Source organism: Penicillium longicatenatum, assembly GCF_028827895.1.
Source record: "Penicillium longicatenatum strain IBT 33135 chromosome Unknown contig_4_segment0_segment0, whole genome shotgun sequence".
In the NCBI taxonomy this organism is placed as follows: Eukaryota; Fungi; Ascomycota; class Eurotiomycetes; order Eurotiales; family Aspergillaceae; genus Penicillium; species Penicillium longicatenatum.
Genome location: NW_026643122.1, coordinates 1,335,704 through 1,349,389, shown reverse-complemented (window position 1 = coordinate 1,349,389; position 13,686 = coordinate 1,335,704). Strand labels below are relative to the sequence as shown.

Genomic DNA, 13,686 nt, shown 5'->3' with positions numbered 1-13,686 from the left:
ATCCCTGTCGTCTATTGGTGCATCCCAAACCAAGAACCAAATAAATATGTGAAAACTGGGGAATAAAAAAACAAGCTCGTGTCTTGTACAAACGCAAACCAAATAAAGGGCAGTAGTCTATAGAACAAGCGTGGATTGAAACAAACAGAATCGCACATGCGATGGTGGAATCAGGTGTAGCGCCGCCAATGGAGGCAATGGAGCCCAACAGAAAACATATGGAAAAAGCAAATGGGGGATAAGTGGGCATCGTGGAATCGTAAAATCGGTACTAGTGTGTAGCGTGTCGCGTGGAAGTCGGGGATCAGGGGTGGAGCAGGGATGGCATAGAATAGGTTGGAGACAAGGGGTGACGCACGAGGAGGTCGCACAAGGCTGTCCCCCTCAAGCCATGTCTTTGGCCGAGCGTTTCAAGGCCCGCCGTTTCGGCACATCGAGATGGTGGTAAGAACGCAGGTGTTCGACCAGGTGGTCCTGGCGAGGGAATCCGTTGGCACCTTTGCGGGAGCAGTGCTCGACAGGGCAGTTGCGGAACACGGGGTAGTGAACGCTGGACTGGTGGCGCTTGAGGTCTGCAAAGCGTGTGAAAGCCTTGCCACAGTCGTCGCAGCCGAAGGGTTTAGCTGGCCTTGACAAAAAATAAAGGTTAGCGACCGAGCTCGTGCATTGTTGTTGGATGCGGTGTCGCATGCGACAATAGATAGCGGGAGGAGCTAGCTTACTTGGATGGAGCGGGTGGGGACTCGGGCCCTGAATCCTCGGGAGCATTGGGAACAAGAGGGAAACTAGGCATGGGTACGACATCCTCGGGCATGTGGAAGCTGCTACCGTACGAGCTTCCACAGCTACTCGCGGCAGGACTACTGGGTAGTCCGGCCGCCATGAGTGGTGTATCATAGATGGGCATTTCATTCACGGAACCATAGACGTATGGTGCAGGCGCATTCGGCGCACTAGTAAAGGAGTAACTATAGGGCTCCGAGACGAACTCCGGCGCAAACTCCGGGGTCGTAAATGAGCTGCTGGCGTCGACGTCGCATGTGCTGTCATAGACTGACGGGCCGCGAAAGAAGAAGTCCATACCGCCGGGGGAGGATGAGTAGGATGATGAGTAGGAAGACGAGTAGGAGGACTGCATATCGGGAGAAGCAGAAAAGGCGAATTTAGAAAATGAATGTGAAGGTGGAATGGCAGTCTAAATAAAAAAGGAATCAGAATTTAATTCATGAAAATACCATAAATTCCAAGAAAAGAAAAGAAAAAGAAAAACCATAAATCATTAAACCATAAATCATCAAATAAAAACACATCAAGCGCAGGGGGCTGACTAGGGTTGACCGACCATTGTGAGACGAATCCTTTGGATTTTCAGGAAATCCGTTATTGTTTGGGGGCCGATGTACTTGAAGATCAAATCCAACCGGAAAGTACATGGGGAATCTACGGCTCTTAAACTATTTATTCCTCGCAACCTAAGCGCTAAAAAATGCCTCGACAACAACACGAACTTGTCCAAATCACCGGGGGTGCGAAGTGAACAAGTCGGTCCGGCTATGGCTTCTGAATGGCTTCAAGCCTCGAATACCGCACCACGACTGGTGGAGTTCCACACAGCCCCCCGCTCTCAAGCAGCGTCATTGAAGGGAGATCAGTGCGGGAATTTCTGCAAACACTCGTGAATCCTCGAACGGGTTGCATTAGTCTGCCTTTCGGTCCCAGTGCTGACCGAAAAGAACATTCCACGTCTCTTCCACAAGCCTTCTAGCGGCAAGGTCCGAGGGGCAGACCGTGATTGGTGAATAGGTGGATAGAGGCTGCGACGAACCAATTATAATGCCAGCAGGAACTGGAATGGCCCCGATAAGCCTGTACACAGGGCCTAAAAGGCCAGGGAAGTCGGGTATAGCGGTCAGACGATGCAAATGCGCATTGCTCTCGACCCTCTTTTCTTGTTTTTTTGCCTCCGAAAGTACTGGAGGGAAAGGATGATCTTCGCCCGTTGGGTCTTAGCGTGCTTCTGGAAGACTTCTAGCGTCATGGCATCCTTGCTGGCCCCCTCCGTCTGCTTTTTTCGTCTTTCTCCTCGTTTCAGGTTGGCTGCTGTGGCGCTACGGGAAAGATGACTGCAGTCCAGAAATGCCGTGAACAGATAAAGCAGAGCAACGTAGGTACTGATGAGTTTTAACCTGTCTAAGTGGTATGTGAAACACTGAAAATTTTCAAACCAAAAGCCACCTATTTGCTATGTATACAGTCGATCACGTTCTATTTACCCTCGGGTACCGCGTGCCGAAATGAAGTCATACCGATCTAGGGAATCACAAACGATCGCCAAGCCAAGCACGGCAGGACTGCTTTACAGGTTTCCAATCCGGGGAGCGAATGGATCGACATGATATAATAATAATCTCGGGACCCGTCCGCACAGCCCCTGTTCTCTGATCCCAGTCCTTCTAGAAAACCAAAAATCCCGCATCCACTCACGGATTAGCGTGCCAAGCCCAAGCACTAGCGGGGAATGAGATGCACCTGGTTCCTACAGGTGAGGCGACTTGGCAAACATTGGGGTTCACAGCCCCTGCGACTGGTCGACAAGTTGCTTCATGCATGTTTGTGGATTTGACCCACGTACAAACGGGATGGCTACCCAGGTTCCATTGAATGATCTGTTTTTCTCGTCTCCGTACCGAGGCATCACGTTTCATTGGCTCCGGGATGGCGGTATACTTGTACAGATCCGCCATGTCGGGCACTCTTAGGTAAAGTGAAGTCATATGGCTCTATTGGACGGCTACAGGTACTTTTGTCTGGAGCCTCAGGCTGGGCCAGACTGCTGCACGTAGTACATCATCAGGAATCGGGGTGCCTACATTTCCCCGGATCATGCACTCAAAGCCGCATTGACTTGGAAAAGTCTCCTTTCATTCGCGAACAGCTGGAGATAACTCGAAATAGCACTGAACTCCTCCCGGAGACCCATTCATTGTACTCATTGCCCGATGCCGTGCCCTGGCATCATTGGAAAACAATAAAAACAAAAACATATAACGAAAACAAACCAGGAACACGGAAACCTGCCCAAGTCCGAATCCCATGACACATCTATCGGGGATTTTTTCCGGGGGATTGAAAAAAGTACACTTGCTATCTGGTCATAACGCGGGAGGTAGGGGGCTTCGTAGATCCAGGTTGCTACGCCTCATGATACAAAGTCGCATCATAACTCGTCCTCGAGATATTTGTACACAAATTTGAAGTCAGCCTTGCGCCGGTTCATCCTGTCGGGCAAAATAAGTCAGCACGTGTTCTTTCTAAAAGCGGAAAAATCCATATTATGATCCTCGAGATGCGTGAACATACCAGGTACTCTCATAGTCGAAGAAACGGTAGGTGCCCTGTTCGAACTCCTCGGTAATGTTCTTCGGCTCCTCGTGTCGCTGGAACCATGTTTGGTACTGCTTGTGGAAGCGCCAGCTTTGGTTCTTGAGGGCCTTGGCTGCCAAATATTGTTGATAAGACCCTTGGCGGTAATAGAAGAGGTAGAAGAGGGTATCAGTGTCGATGCGGCCAGTATCATACAAGCGGGGATCGTCAAAGATGGGTAGAGGTTCCTGCGGGTAGTAGAGGGGAGTGTTGTAAGGGTTTTGGGGCTTGTAATGACGGGGCTTTTCCGCATCTCCGGCCTCGGGGCAATTTTGGAGGGACGCGGCCAGAAGTCTTTGAACAGCAGGTGAAGGGTCATTCGACGAACGCTGCTTGGTCACCTCGAAGGATTGTACCAAGTCCTGAAGACCCGGAGGCAAGTGGTATATTGACTCACTGGTCTCGCCCTCCTGTGTTACCTTGCCGTTTGTTGTAGGCTCCTTAGGAGGTTCTGTCTGAGCGGCGGGGGCTGGCGATGGGGTACCGGAGACACCTGTACCACCGGGGGTCTTTGATCGGGCAGCAAAAACGGGCTCTTCTGACAGAGGAGTAGAAACAGCAGCACTAGGTGCTCTAGAGGCAGGCTGCACGTGAGCAACACTAGGAGAGGCAACGGATGATGCCTTTGAGATGGGAAGGGCAGCCGAGAAGGCTGGGCTGGCGCCCGGTGGTGGGGGGAGTGGTAAAATCCCAACTCCACTCTTGTCACTGGCGGCCGCAGCAGCCGCAGCCGAAGCATACTTCAATGTTTCTCCAGGAAGGCGGGTAGGGAGTGGTGCGGGTTTCATGCCAGGAGTAGTACTAGAGGAAGCAGAGGAGAGAGTAGCCAGAACAGGAAGCGGGGACTTCATCTGTGTTGATGGTCTTCGAGTCGTTGTGGGATCTGCCTTTGGCTTAGGTTTTGGCTCTGGCTCGTCATCTTGAATGGACTGGGCATCTTGTGATGATACCCGATCGTTCTCATTGCCCATGCCAAATTGAGCCTCGACATCTTCGCCAATGTTCAAGTCGTCATAGAGAGTCTCGTCTTCTCCAGAATAGTCGACATTACCACCCTCCTCAACATAGTATGTGATGCTCTCCTTTAGGTCCATCACTTGAGTCACTTCCAAATTGCCATTTTGCAAGGATCGCATCAGGAATTCAAGCTTGTTGACATGCCACTTATGTCGCTCGGTCACTCGCGAAATGTCAGCCATTCGGTTGGCCTTGGACATATCCTTCTTGCCCTTCTTCATTTGCGCATGAAGTGTCTCCTCTTCTGCCTCCATGGCCTCGATTTTCTGTCCAAGCTCATCCACCATGGTGGAAAGGAAGTCGGCAGCTTCCACCTTCTCCTTTTCTCGCGGATCGAGTCGTTGCGCGGCTGATAACCCTTCTTTGGAGTAGGCTTTTGTCTTCATCTCCTTCTCGACGGCCTTGAATTGCTCCATGCACTGTTCCGAGTTGTTAGCCGCACGAACCTTTTAGCCGCACGAACCTTAAGTTCCAATGCTCCAGCTGGAACAATGATCACCTACTGTTTCAATCGCTTTCCGCTGCTCTAATAACGGAGCTTTGTCCTTGACTTCATTGCCTGCTGCCCATGACTTGATCTGATCACGAAACCTTTGGAGCTTCTTGATCTCGCGTTTCAAGTTCTCTTCTTGCTTGTCGCGCTGGGTGGGATTTGTGGCGGAGCGAATCTTCTCGTAAATGCTCTCAAATGTTTGAATCCCTTCAGCGACTCTCTTGAAGGTCTTCTCAATTTCTTGTTGCGTTTTGCGGGACGCCATGGCGCGCCAGAGTGTGCGGACTGGACCGGGGTAGGGCGATACAATATGGGTGGGAATCAGAGTGCAAGCTCGGCCGACGGGCTCGACACTGCACAATGGTTGAATGAAGAGATGTCTAGTTGGTCGGGGAATTCCCTGATTGTGACAACAAGGGAGAAAGCGGAGTCGAAGTGGGCTGGAGCATTTGCTCTCACTTGCAAAGCTTCTAGTATTACTTGTCTAAGTAGGCGGTAAGCAATGGCCGTATAGTTAGGCGGTGGCGACTGGCAGGGTGATAGCTGGGGAAGAAACGAACAACCTGAACCTTGAATCAAAGGCAGACATAATAAACACAGCTGAAAAAAGACGCGTTGGTTTGAAATTAACAGGCGACAGAGTTGTTGACAAGAGGAAGTCACGGTAAACTGGTTCTGGGGCGCGTCTCTTCAAGATCAATTAGGCTAATCTGATATTCCGTATAGAACTTAGATTCCTTCCTCCCCACCAAATCACAATGAAAAGTGCGCACCTTAAATTGACTTCGCTTGGCCCTATTTCTCTGCTAACTTTTCCCCAGTTGTCATTCAAAGAGTCAAATCGGCTTCGGTATCCGTTGATGAAGAATTGATCTCATCTATTGGCCGCGGACTGCTGGTGTTTGCAGGGATTGGTCACGATGACACCGAGAAGGAAGCAGAGAATCTTGTGAATAAGGTGCTGAAGGCAAAATTTTGGCCAGATGATGATGGCAAACAGGTCCGTCCCATGGCTCTAGATATGAAAATACAAACCAGGTTCTGACCACCTTCACAGTGGAAGAAGAATGTGCAGGAAATAGAGGGCGAGGTACTCTGTGGTATGTGTCTCCAATCCATGCGCTTATTATCACGCTGCTAAAATTGTCTTGTCTTTAGTCTCCCAGTTTACCCTCTATGGCAAGATGAAGAAAGGCAATAAACCCGATTTCCACGATGCAGCCAAGCCCGAGACTGCCCGCAAGGTCTACGATCACTTCTACAACAAAATGAGCTCCTCCTATAAACCTGAACGAGTGAAAAATGGTGTCTTCCAGGCGATGATGGAGGTGGAATTAAAAAATGATGGGCCAGTGGGTGTTGACTACCGCAGTGAAGACGCGGCGGTATATATTGCCTTCCTGGCTTTTGCCCATATCGCGTCACTAGGGGTTTTGGTGCTAATGAGTTCTTTTCCACAGGTTACTATTGAGATCAATACCAATCTTCCGAAGAAGGAGCCTAAAGAGCCCAAGGCTGACACGAACGACGAGAGCGGGGAGGCGGATGAGATCAACCGTACATTTGAATTCAAATTACCGGCAGAGTTGCTGCAATAAAAGGAACGGAGCAAGATGAGAATCATTTATGCGATCATGGTCATGTACATATTATTATTTTAGCATATACCCGTCATGAGGCATTATAGCATTGGAGTATGGGTTGTATGGAAGCTTCCTGAAGAACCGCAGCAAATCTTCCCCACTAATTAACAGCTTCCTTTCTTTCTCTTCTCTCTTTCGCCCCAAAGATCTTCCTTTCCACTTTTCCCCCAATCTTCATCTCCACTTTTGTTTTCTACTCATTCCTCTTTCACTTCAGTCCCTCATCGCTTGGGATACATTAAGCTATGGCGACCTCTCGTATGTGTCTCAATGCGGGGTCGTCGTTCTCCGACTCTCCCGCCCGCAAACACGCAAGACTTTGACCCATGGCTAACCCAACTACTAGAGCGCTCCCGTGTCTTCTTTGACATCAAGATTGGCCAACAAGATGCTGGTCGCATTGCATTTGAACTGGTAGGTCCTTTGTTTGGTCATAAGTGAACACCTCGAGCTAATTCGTCTTCCACAGTTTGACGATGGTACGACCCCGAACATATTTGCGCGCAACGACGTAGCACATAGCTAATCCTCCACGACCAGTTGTTCCTAAGACCGCCGACAACTTCCGTGCTCTGTGTACCGGAGAGAAGGGTATCGGCAAGCAGGGCAAGCCATTGACCTACAAAGGTGTGTGTTGGATCCCACGGCTCTCGCAATTGCAATGGCAAGCAATAAGCCGCTAACTGATTGATGGGAAGGCTCGATTTTCCACCGTGTGATTAAGCAATTCATGATCCAGGGTGGTGACTTCACTGCTTTCAACGGTACCGGCGGCGAGTCCATCTATGGTGAGAAGTTCCCCGATGAGAACTTCGAGCTGAAGCATGACCGTCCCTTCCTGCTCTCCATGGCCAACTCCGGTCCCGGCACAAACGGCAGCCAATTCTTCGTGACCACCGTCCCTACTCCCCATCTCGATAACAAGCACGTCGTGTTCGGTGAAGTGATCAACGGCAAAAGCATTGTTCGCAAGATCGAGAACATGGCGACCGCCTCCGACAAGCCCAAGACCGACGTCACTGTTGTGAACTGTGGTGAGCTCAAGGGTGAAGACTACGAGAATGCCACCAAGCGCATTCAGGATGCCACCGGCGACCCATACGAGGACTTCCCCGAGGACCACCAGACCGAGGAGTTGACCGCGCCAGTCGCATTCAAGATTGCCTCAGATCTGAAGGGCTTCGGTAACGCTGCCTTCAAGAGCGGCGATCTGAACCTGGGTATCGAGAAATATCAGAAGGGTCTCCGATACCTCAATGAGTTCCCCGAGACCGGTGATGAGGAGGACAAGGAGGTGGCCGAGCAGATGAAGTCTCTGCGATTTACCTTGCACTCCAACTCATCTCTTCTGGCTAACAAGGTTGGAAACTTCCAAGACGCTCAGAAGTGGGCCGGATATGCTCTCCAAATCGCCGATTCTGCCAAGGCTAAGGAGGCCGACAAGGCCAAGGCGTACTACCGTCGTGCTGTTGCCTTGATTGGCCAGAAGGAGGAGGATTCGGCCCTCAAGGATCTCCAGGAGGCACTCAAGCTCGCCCCCAATGATGCGGCCATCACCAACGAGATCAACAAGGTCAAGAAGGCTGTTAAGGACCGTGAGGCCAAGGATCGCAAGGCTGCTCAGAAGTTCTTCTCTTAGACTGCCATGCATATTTTACCACCTCTCCCAATATGATTCATGACGTGTTCCCGGTTCACTCTACGATGCATGATGTATGATAAACATTTGAGCTATCATTCGAAATGGCTATCGTGCTTTGGTACGCATGCAGCGACCATTACAACGAATAGCACTAGATCCCCATAAAATCTTTCCCAGCTTTCTTAAATTAGTGCATATAAAGGATGAGTTATAACAGGCCAGAGGCTGGCTTCTTGGAAGTGTTAATCGTGGCCATCTGTATGAAAAGCCAAATTTGTACCACTAGGGGCATAGTCGATTACTTGTTTTTATAATGGCCGTAGTTGCCGACATCGTATCTCGAGGCATGATAGACTCAGGGAATAATCGACCAAATCTGGCTCACATATCAACATAAGGTGAATTCAGGATTTGTGGTGAAACTCTCAGTGCTTCTAATGGTTTCAACGAGGGAACACAAACAATCTGGTTTTCATTATATTCACATAAAATCCATAATGTGAAGGCATGATCCATTGGTTTGGTTTAGGAAGGCGCGATTTGGGGTTTCCCCCTGTCTTTCTCGGTCTTCAATCCTTCTCTTCTTTCATTCATCTTCATTTACATTATCTTGTGCTCACCAAATAGGAGAAAAAACCAATAGAGAATGAAGATATGCATGGTCGTCAGGGTATCAACACAAGATACAAATGTTTTTGGCAAGTAGCAGAAGTCTTTTCATTATATACACATTATGTAGAGATTCATATTAAGCTTACAGGTCATCTACGAAGGCAAGGGTATCACGGTTATCATCCATCAAACGGCCATATTCCAACAATAGTCGGAAGACATAGATCTCCATATCTTCCAACCGCAAGACCTCCTCGGCCCAACGCTTCCCATTCATCGCAATTTTTTCTGCCTGCCGATCATGGCCATTATGGCCTTTGTACCCAATAAAGTACTGAAGAATGCCATAGATATCCATGTACAGCGAGTCCAAGGGAACAAAATGTGCCCAAGGAATCAAGCGAGAATCGTGCCACTCTTTATAAACTGTAGCCTTGATGGGCAAAGAAGTGGACAACAAGAATGCACGGTATCGACCACTGAAAGAGTTTCCGTCAATATCGGGCAAGTATTTGTAGGCGTATTGCTCCTTCATGGGCATGGGATCGACGATGCTGAAATAAGGGTCTTGATATGAGCAGTGGAAACCATCTTCGGGCGGGAAGCATTTTAGATCAAGGAAGCCTAGATCGCAGTGTTCATTTAGGAACTCTGGGAGTGTCCCGTCGAGGCCTGACCAGACATTGTAGTAATGATAGTCTGGTTGGCGAAAGTTTATTCCGTGTGAGGATGATCCGTTTGTTGTCGCTACGGTTGTGCCGTTGAGCATGGATACGAATCGTTGGCGTTGGTAGCCAGTCCATGTGTCTTCGCGGATGCGCCCACCACTGGCGATTCCACGCCAGAAGACGGTGTCTTTCTTTTTTGACCAGGCGCCGCCTTTGTTTTTGAATCCTCCTGAATACATGGGGTTGTCAAGGTAGTACATTGCTGGTGGAATGAGGATCTCGTTGTTGACGGTTAACTTCGATCCTCCAAAAAGTGGGAATAGCTCATGTGAGGTAGAAAGAGAGATTGGTTCGATGAAACTGCCGTGCATTCCCTGTAGCTCTGCTCTCCAGCATGGATCCTTGGATTTCTCAAAGTCCTCAACATAGCCAGTCTTCGAGAAATTTCGGTAGTTGAAGAATTCTCGGGGTGGGTTTGCAAAGTCTAGGTGTGGGATGTTGGAGTTACGGCCCGGGCTGTCAGGCGGACAAGCATCGCGCATGATATCCCAGAAGGGACGGCCTGGTCCTTCCCAGGCTGGACCCCAGGACTCGGGAAGCGCTTCTGGATCAAAAGCGGGAAGTTGCATGTACTGATCGGTGGCATTGCTGGGGTCGATAGGTCTGCGGCGGGCAAAATCCTGTTCACGGTACTCGGAGAGTTTCTCCCAAGGAATGATGATACGAGACTCGTCCATTCCGTTGAGGGGAATATCCATGTCGGGCAGGAACTTTGCGAATTCTTTCATCATGTCCATCCAAACTTCGAGCCAGTTGACACCCGTATGGCCGACGGACGAGAGCTTGTGTTCGCGAACAACGATGCGCGGGTCGAATCCAGAAGCCTGCCGGCGCATTTCTTTTGGGTCCAGCCCCCAGTACGGACTCACGTCATCGTAAATTTGATCAAACAAATCCTCGATGAAAAGAGCGTTTTTCGATTTCGCAAATTCGAACCATTTATCGAAGCCCGGGGGTGGGTGACGTCCACGGCGCTGGCGGTATTGTTCCGCAGCCTGAGTCAAATTGTAGACCTGCTTCGCGCGCAAGTTTGCCCATGTCGCATCGGCATCGCGAATCAAATTGTCGATCGGGTGGGGGACGGCATACGGGTCGTCATAGCTTTCTAATCTCGTAGGGTCCTCGTAGGTTGTTTTTGATCCTTCGTGTGGTTTGGGGGCATCGTCGCCGGTGATTATGCTGAGCGGATAGTCGGTTACCCGATACAACCGACCCACGATAAGTAGGAAAAAGAAGGAGGAAATGGCCAGAAGGGTAAGACGGGCCTTCAGGCTCAACTTAGGCGAGAGCATGGCTGAAGAGGCCGGAGAGGTCTTCAGCCGGAGAGATTAGGAACTACTCACTTCCTCGCAGGTAAAGGGGGAAGGACATGGCTAGAAGCGAAAAGATACCGAGTTCGTTCTCCATGCTTTTGCCCAGTCCCTTAAACCCTGAACGGGGAAGGGTCGGGGGAGGGTGAGCACCAATGATATGGCAGTATGTCGAGACTTGAACGTGGCTCCGCTTCCGGCCATGTGCGATCCTGATCAAAGCCCCGGAATTCATTGGTTGGTGAGCAGGAAAATACCGGGTCCGCACGAGATCCTAGCCACAGGTGGTTAAGCACCTTAGACGGAGTGGGTATCGCGCAGTTTGCCTGACCCCCGCTTGCCAAGGGCATTTCCCGTCAGGAACAGGTCCCAAAACCTGTACAGACAAAGAGAACATGTCATGATGCGTCATCCAGCCCGCTATTCCGCGACTCCTGGGCCGTTTCGAAACGAGACCTTCAAAAGCTCAGTGAAAGCTTGACTCAATGAAAGCGGAAAATTCTTACGTTTTGGAGCAGGTACGCTAAATTTGGTCGTTATTTGCCGTAAGCGGACAGGATTGGCAGTACTACGGAGTCGTTACCGCCAGGCGCTCCATTCGACTAGCCTGGTGGAGATAATACTCGCACCTAACCTTGGATTATGATTGGTCCAACGAAATTGGATTGATTGGCATTACAACGGCTTTCCAACAAGTTTGTCACTTTTCAAACCATTAGGCCGTCTGTTCTACGCATAGTATGCTACTGAGCTCACTTTTAAAAGGAGATTCCCGGGAATCCCTTCCCGAGGTTTTCGGGCCTTCATCTTTTGCAACCAAAAACATTAGATGTAGAAACCCCTAATGTTGGGAAGCAAATATGAACACCTGGGCATCTGCTTCAAATGAATATATATATCGCAGCATAGCGACCTAGCTAGGTACCGAAGCGCGATCAGATTATGACAAAATAACATAATATGGCACCTGACCTAAAGAGACTCCAAACATATCCATCTAGACCTCGAAATTAAACATAATCAATCGGTCGGAAGCAGTAATAACCTTGAATGGGGTGGATTTAACATTGATCCCATTCATCTCGATGGCCCATGGCGATGCGAAGGCCCGTGCGCAACGCCATTGAAAAGTAGGGATTGGACCACAGAGAAAGGACGAAGGTGTATACAATGAGAACCTTGGAATCACGGCTGCCTGTCAAACCCAAATCTGAACCGATTCGAGTTAGCCTTGAGCGCTTATGTCGATCCCTGTCAGGTTCCTTAAATCCGAGCCTCAAAATGCTTCGGACAATGAGGCCTCCAGTTACCGAAATAGGCGTAAGGTTCGGGAATTCCCGCTTTGGGCTGTGCGTCCCAAAGTCCGAAGTAAATCATCGGTGAATGGGAATCTATAAAGGAAAGGAAGATAGGATGCGATATAAACTGAGAAGTCAAGTTCAAAACCAAGATCAGTCAACTCTCTGCATACCTGTTCATTTTATCATCTCATCATTCTACCAATCAACGCCCTTCACAATGTCGTCTAAGCCAAACTCTCCCCCCGCTTTGAAATGGGCCCTGGTAAGCTTACGGCCTTCCTCCGCCCCAATCTAGCTTTTTTACTGACAGCGAATAGGACGGACGAGAGGTCGACCTCCTTCACTATGTTTTTGCTCGACCCGATGTCAAGCAACTCCGAGGACATCCAGAGAAAGTCCTCGCCGCAATTGACGACTACCACAACCAGTTCAGCCAGCTCATGAACGTCGGCCTAACCAAAGGTGATTTCATCACGGACATTATCGCCAAGCGTAAGCCATCGGTAATGATTGAGCTTGGCGGATACGTGGGTTATTCCGCCATTCTGTTCGGTGACGCAATTCGCAAGAATGGAGGAAAGCAGTACCTGAGCATCGAAAAGAATCCCGAAATGGCAGCTGTTGCCAACCAGCTCGTAGATCTGGCTGGACTACGCGACGTTGTGCGGATTATTGTTGGCTCCAGCAATGAGGTGCTGGAGGAGCTGATTAGCGAGAAGAAGGAGATTGATCTGGTGGAGTTGATTTTCATGGATCATTGGCAAGATCTTTATTTGCCAGACTTATGGCTGCTGGAGGGTTTGAAGGTGTTGGTTCCGGGGAAGTCCATGATTTTGGCGGACAATGTGATCATGCCTGGTGCGCCGAAGTATTTGGCATGGATCCATGCGACTCCGGAGCAGAAGAAGGAGATCATCGCCAAGTGTGATGTCGGTTCATTGACTCCGAATGCGAACTTGGTATATGAGAGTGCTGTTTCTGAATTTGACACTGATTTCGGAAGGGTATGTCTTCTTCCCCCCCCATTCAGTGTTCGCACGAACCATGGAACTAACACGCGATCTAGGATGGAGTCGCGGTTACCAACATCACGGGAACACAAGGCGCCTAGATTCATATATGAAAAGTAGCTGTGAGCTGGGCATGATATACTGCATAGTGTGTCATAAGTTTGTGTACAATCATGAATACACATAGCAAAGATCGCTTTCAAGGGATTTTAGACGCATTAGATCACCATGAATTATTTAATAATACTCTAAAGAAGAACCAAAACTCTACAATAGATCTAAGCAAGTGAACTTTGTGTAGAAAGCCCTTTTGATAAATGTATTTTCCACTTAGCAATGTCACTCAAGGTTGAAATGAGTTGCCCCATATTATGTCTTCACCAAACATAGATAAAAGATAAAAAACAAAAGAAAAAAATATGATAAGGGCTCACACATTACTCAATCATCGCGAGCTGCCCAATCGATGGTCCCGATTCCAAGCAAGCTATGGTGAAATACCTCTAA

The 13,686-nt window shown here is 49.3% G+C and overlaps 6 protein-coding genes across 6 annotated transcripts; 3 read left to right on the top strand and 3 right to left on the bottom strand.

Annotated features, from left to right (window-relative positions):
* Nucleotides 1-384: 384 nt before the first annotated feature.
* On the bottom strand, nt 385-1,138 carry N7484_007323 (uncharacterized protein; the record flags this gene model as incomplete). The annotated part of the gene is made up of 2 exons (XM_057117710.1): nt 385-628; nt 723-1,138. 2 exons carry the CDS (start codon nt 1,136-1,138, stop codon nt 385-387), a joined length of 660 nt encoding a protein of 219 aa, XP_056970745.1.
* Nucleotides 1,139-3,217: 2,079 nt separating this feature from the next.
* Nucleotides 3,218-5,198, bottom strand: N7484_007322 (CNOT2/3/5 family protein; the record flags this gene model as incomplete). The annotated part of the gene is made up of 3 exons (XM_057117709.1): nt 3,218-3,278; nt 3,361-4,859; nt 4,944-5,198. The coding sequence occupies 3 exons, from the start codon at nt 5,196-5,198 to the stop codon at nt 3,218-3,220; spliced, it is 1,815 nt and encodes a 604-aa protein (XP_056970744.1).
* A 493-nt stretch (nt 5,199-5,691) lies between these two features.
* Nucleotides 5,692-6,531, top strand: N7484_007321 (D-aminoacyl-tRNA deacylase; the record flags this gene model as incomplete). Its single annotated transcript, XM_057117708.1, has 5 exons — nt 5,692-5,698; nt 5,755-5,933; nt 5,991-6,033; nt 6,092-6,318; nt 6,394-6,531. The coding sequence occupies 5 exons, from the start codon at nt 5,692-5,694 to the stop codon at nt 6,529-6,531; spliced, it is 594 nt and encodes a 197-aa protein (XP_056970743.1).
* Nucleotides 6,532-6,821: 290 nt separating this feature from the next.
* N7484_007320 (uncharacterized protein) lies at nt 6,822-8,215 on the top strand (the record flags this gene model as incomplete). Its single annotated transcript, XM_057117707.1, has 5 exons — nt 6,822-6,834; nt 6,923-6,990; nt 7,046-7,055; nt 7,117-7,203; nt 7,275-8,215. The coding sequence occupies 5 exons, from the start codon at nt 6,822-6,824 to the stop codon at nt 8,213-8,215; spliced, it is 1,119 nt and encodes a 372-aa protein (XP_056970742.1).
* Nucleotides 8,216-8,972: 757 nt separating this feature from the next.
* On the bottom strand, nt 8,973-10,850 carry N7484_007319 (uncharacterized protein; the record flags this gene model as incomplete). Its single annotated transcript, XM_057117706.1, has 1 exon — nt 8,973-10,850. One exon carries the CDS (start codon nt 10,848-10,850, stop codon nt 8,973-8,975), a length of 1,878 nt encoding a protein of 625 aa, XP_056970741.1.
* Nucleotides 10,851-12,386: 1,536 nt separating this feature from the next.
* Nucleotides 12,387-13,280, top strand: N7484_007318 (O-methyltransferase; the record flags this gene model as incomplete). The annotated part of the gene is made up of 3 exons (XM_057117705.1): nt 12,387-12,431; nt 12,487-13,173; nt 13,236-13,280. 3 exons carry the CDS (start codon nt 12,387-12,389, stop codon nt 13,278-13,280), a joined length of 777 nt encoding a protein of 258 aa, XP_056970740.1.
* Nucleotides 13,281-13,686: the final 406 nt, after the last annotated feature.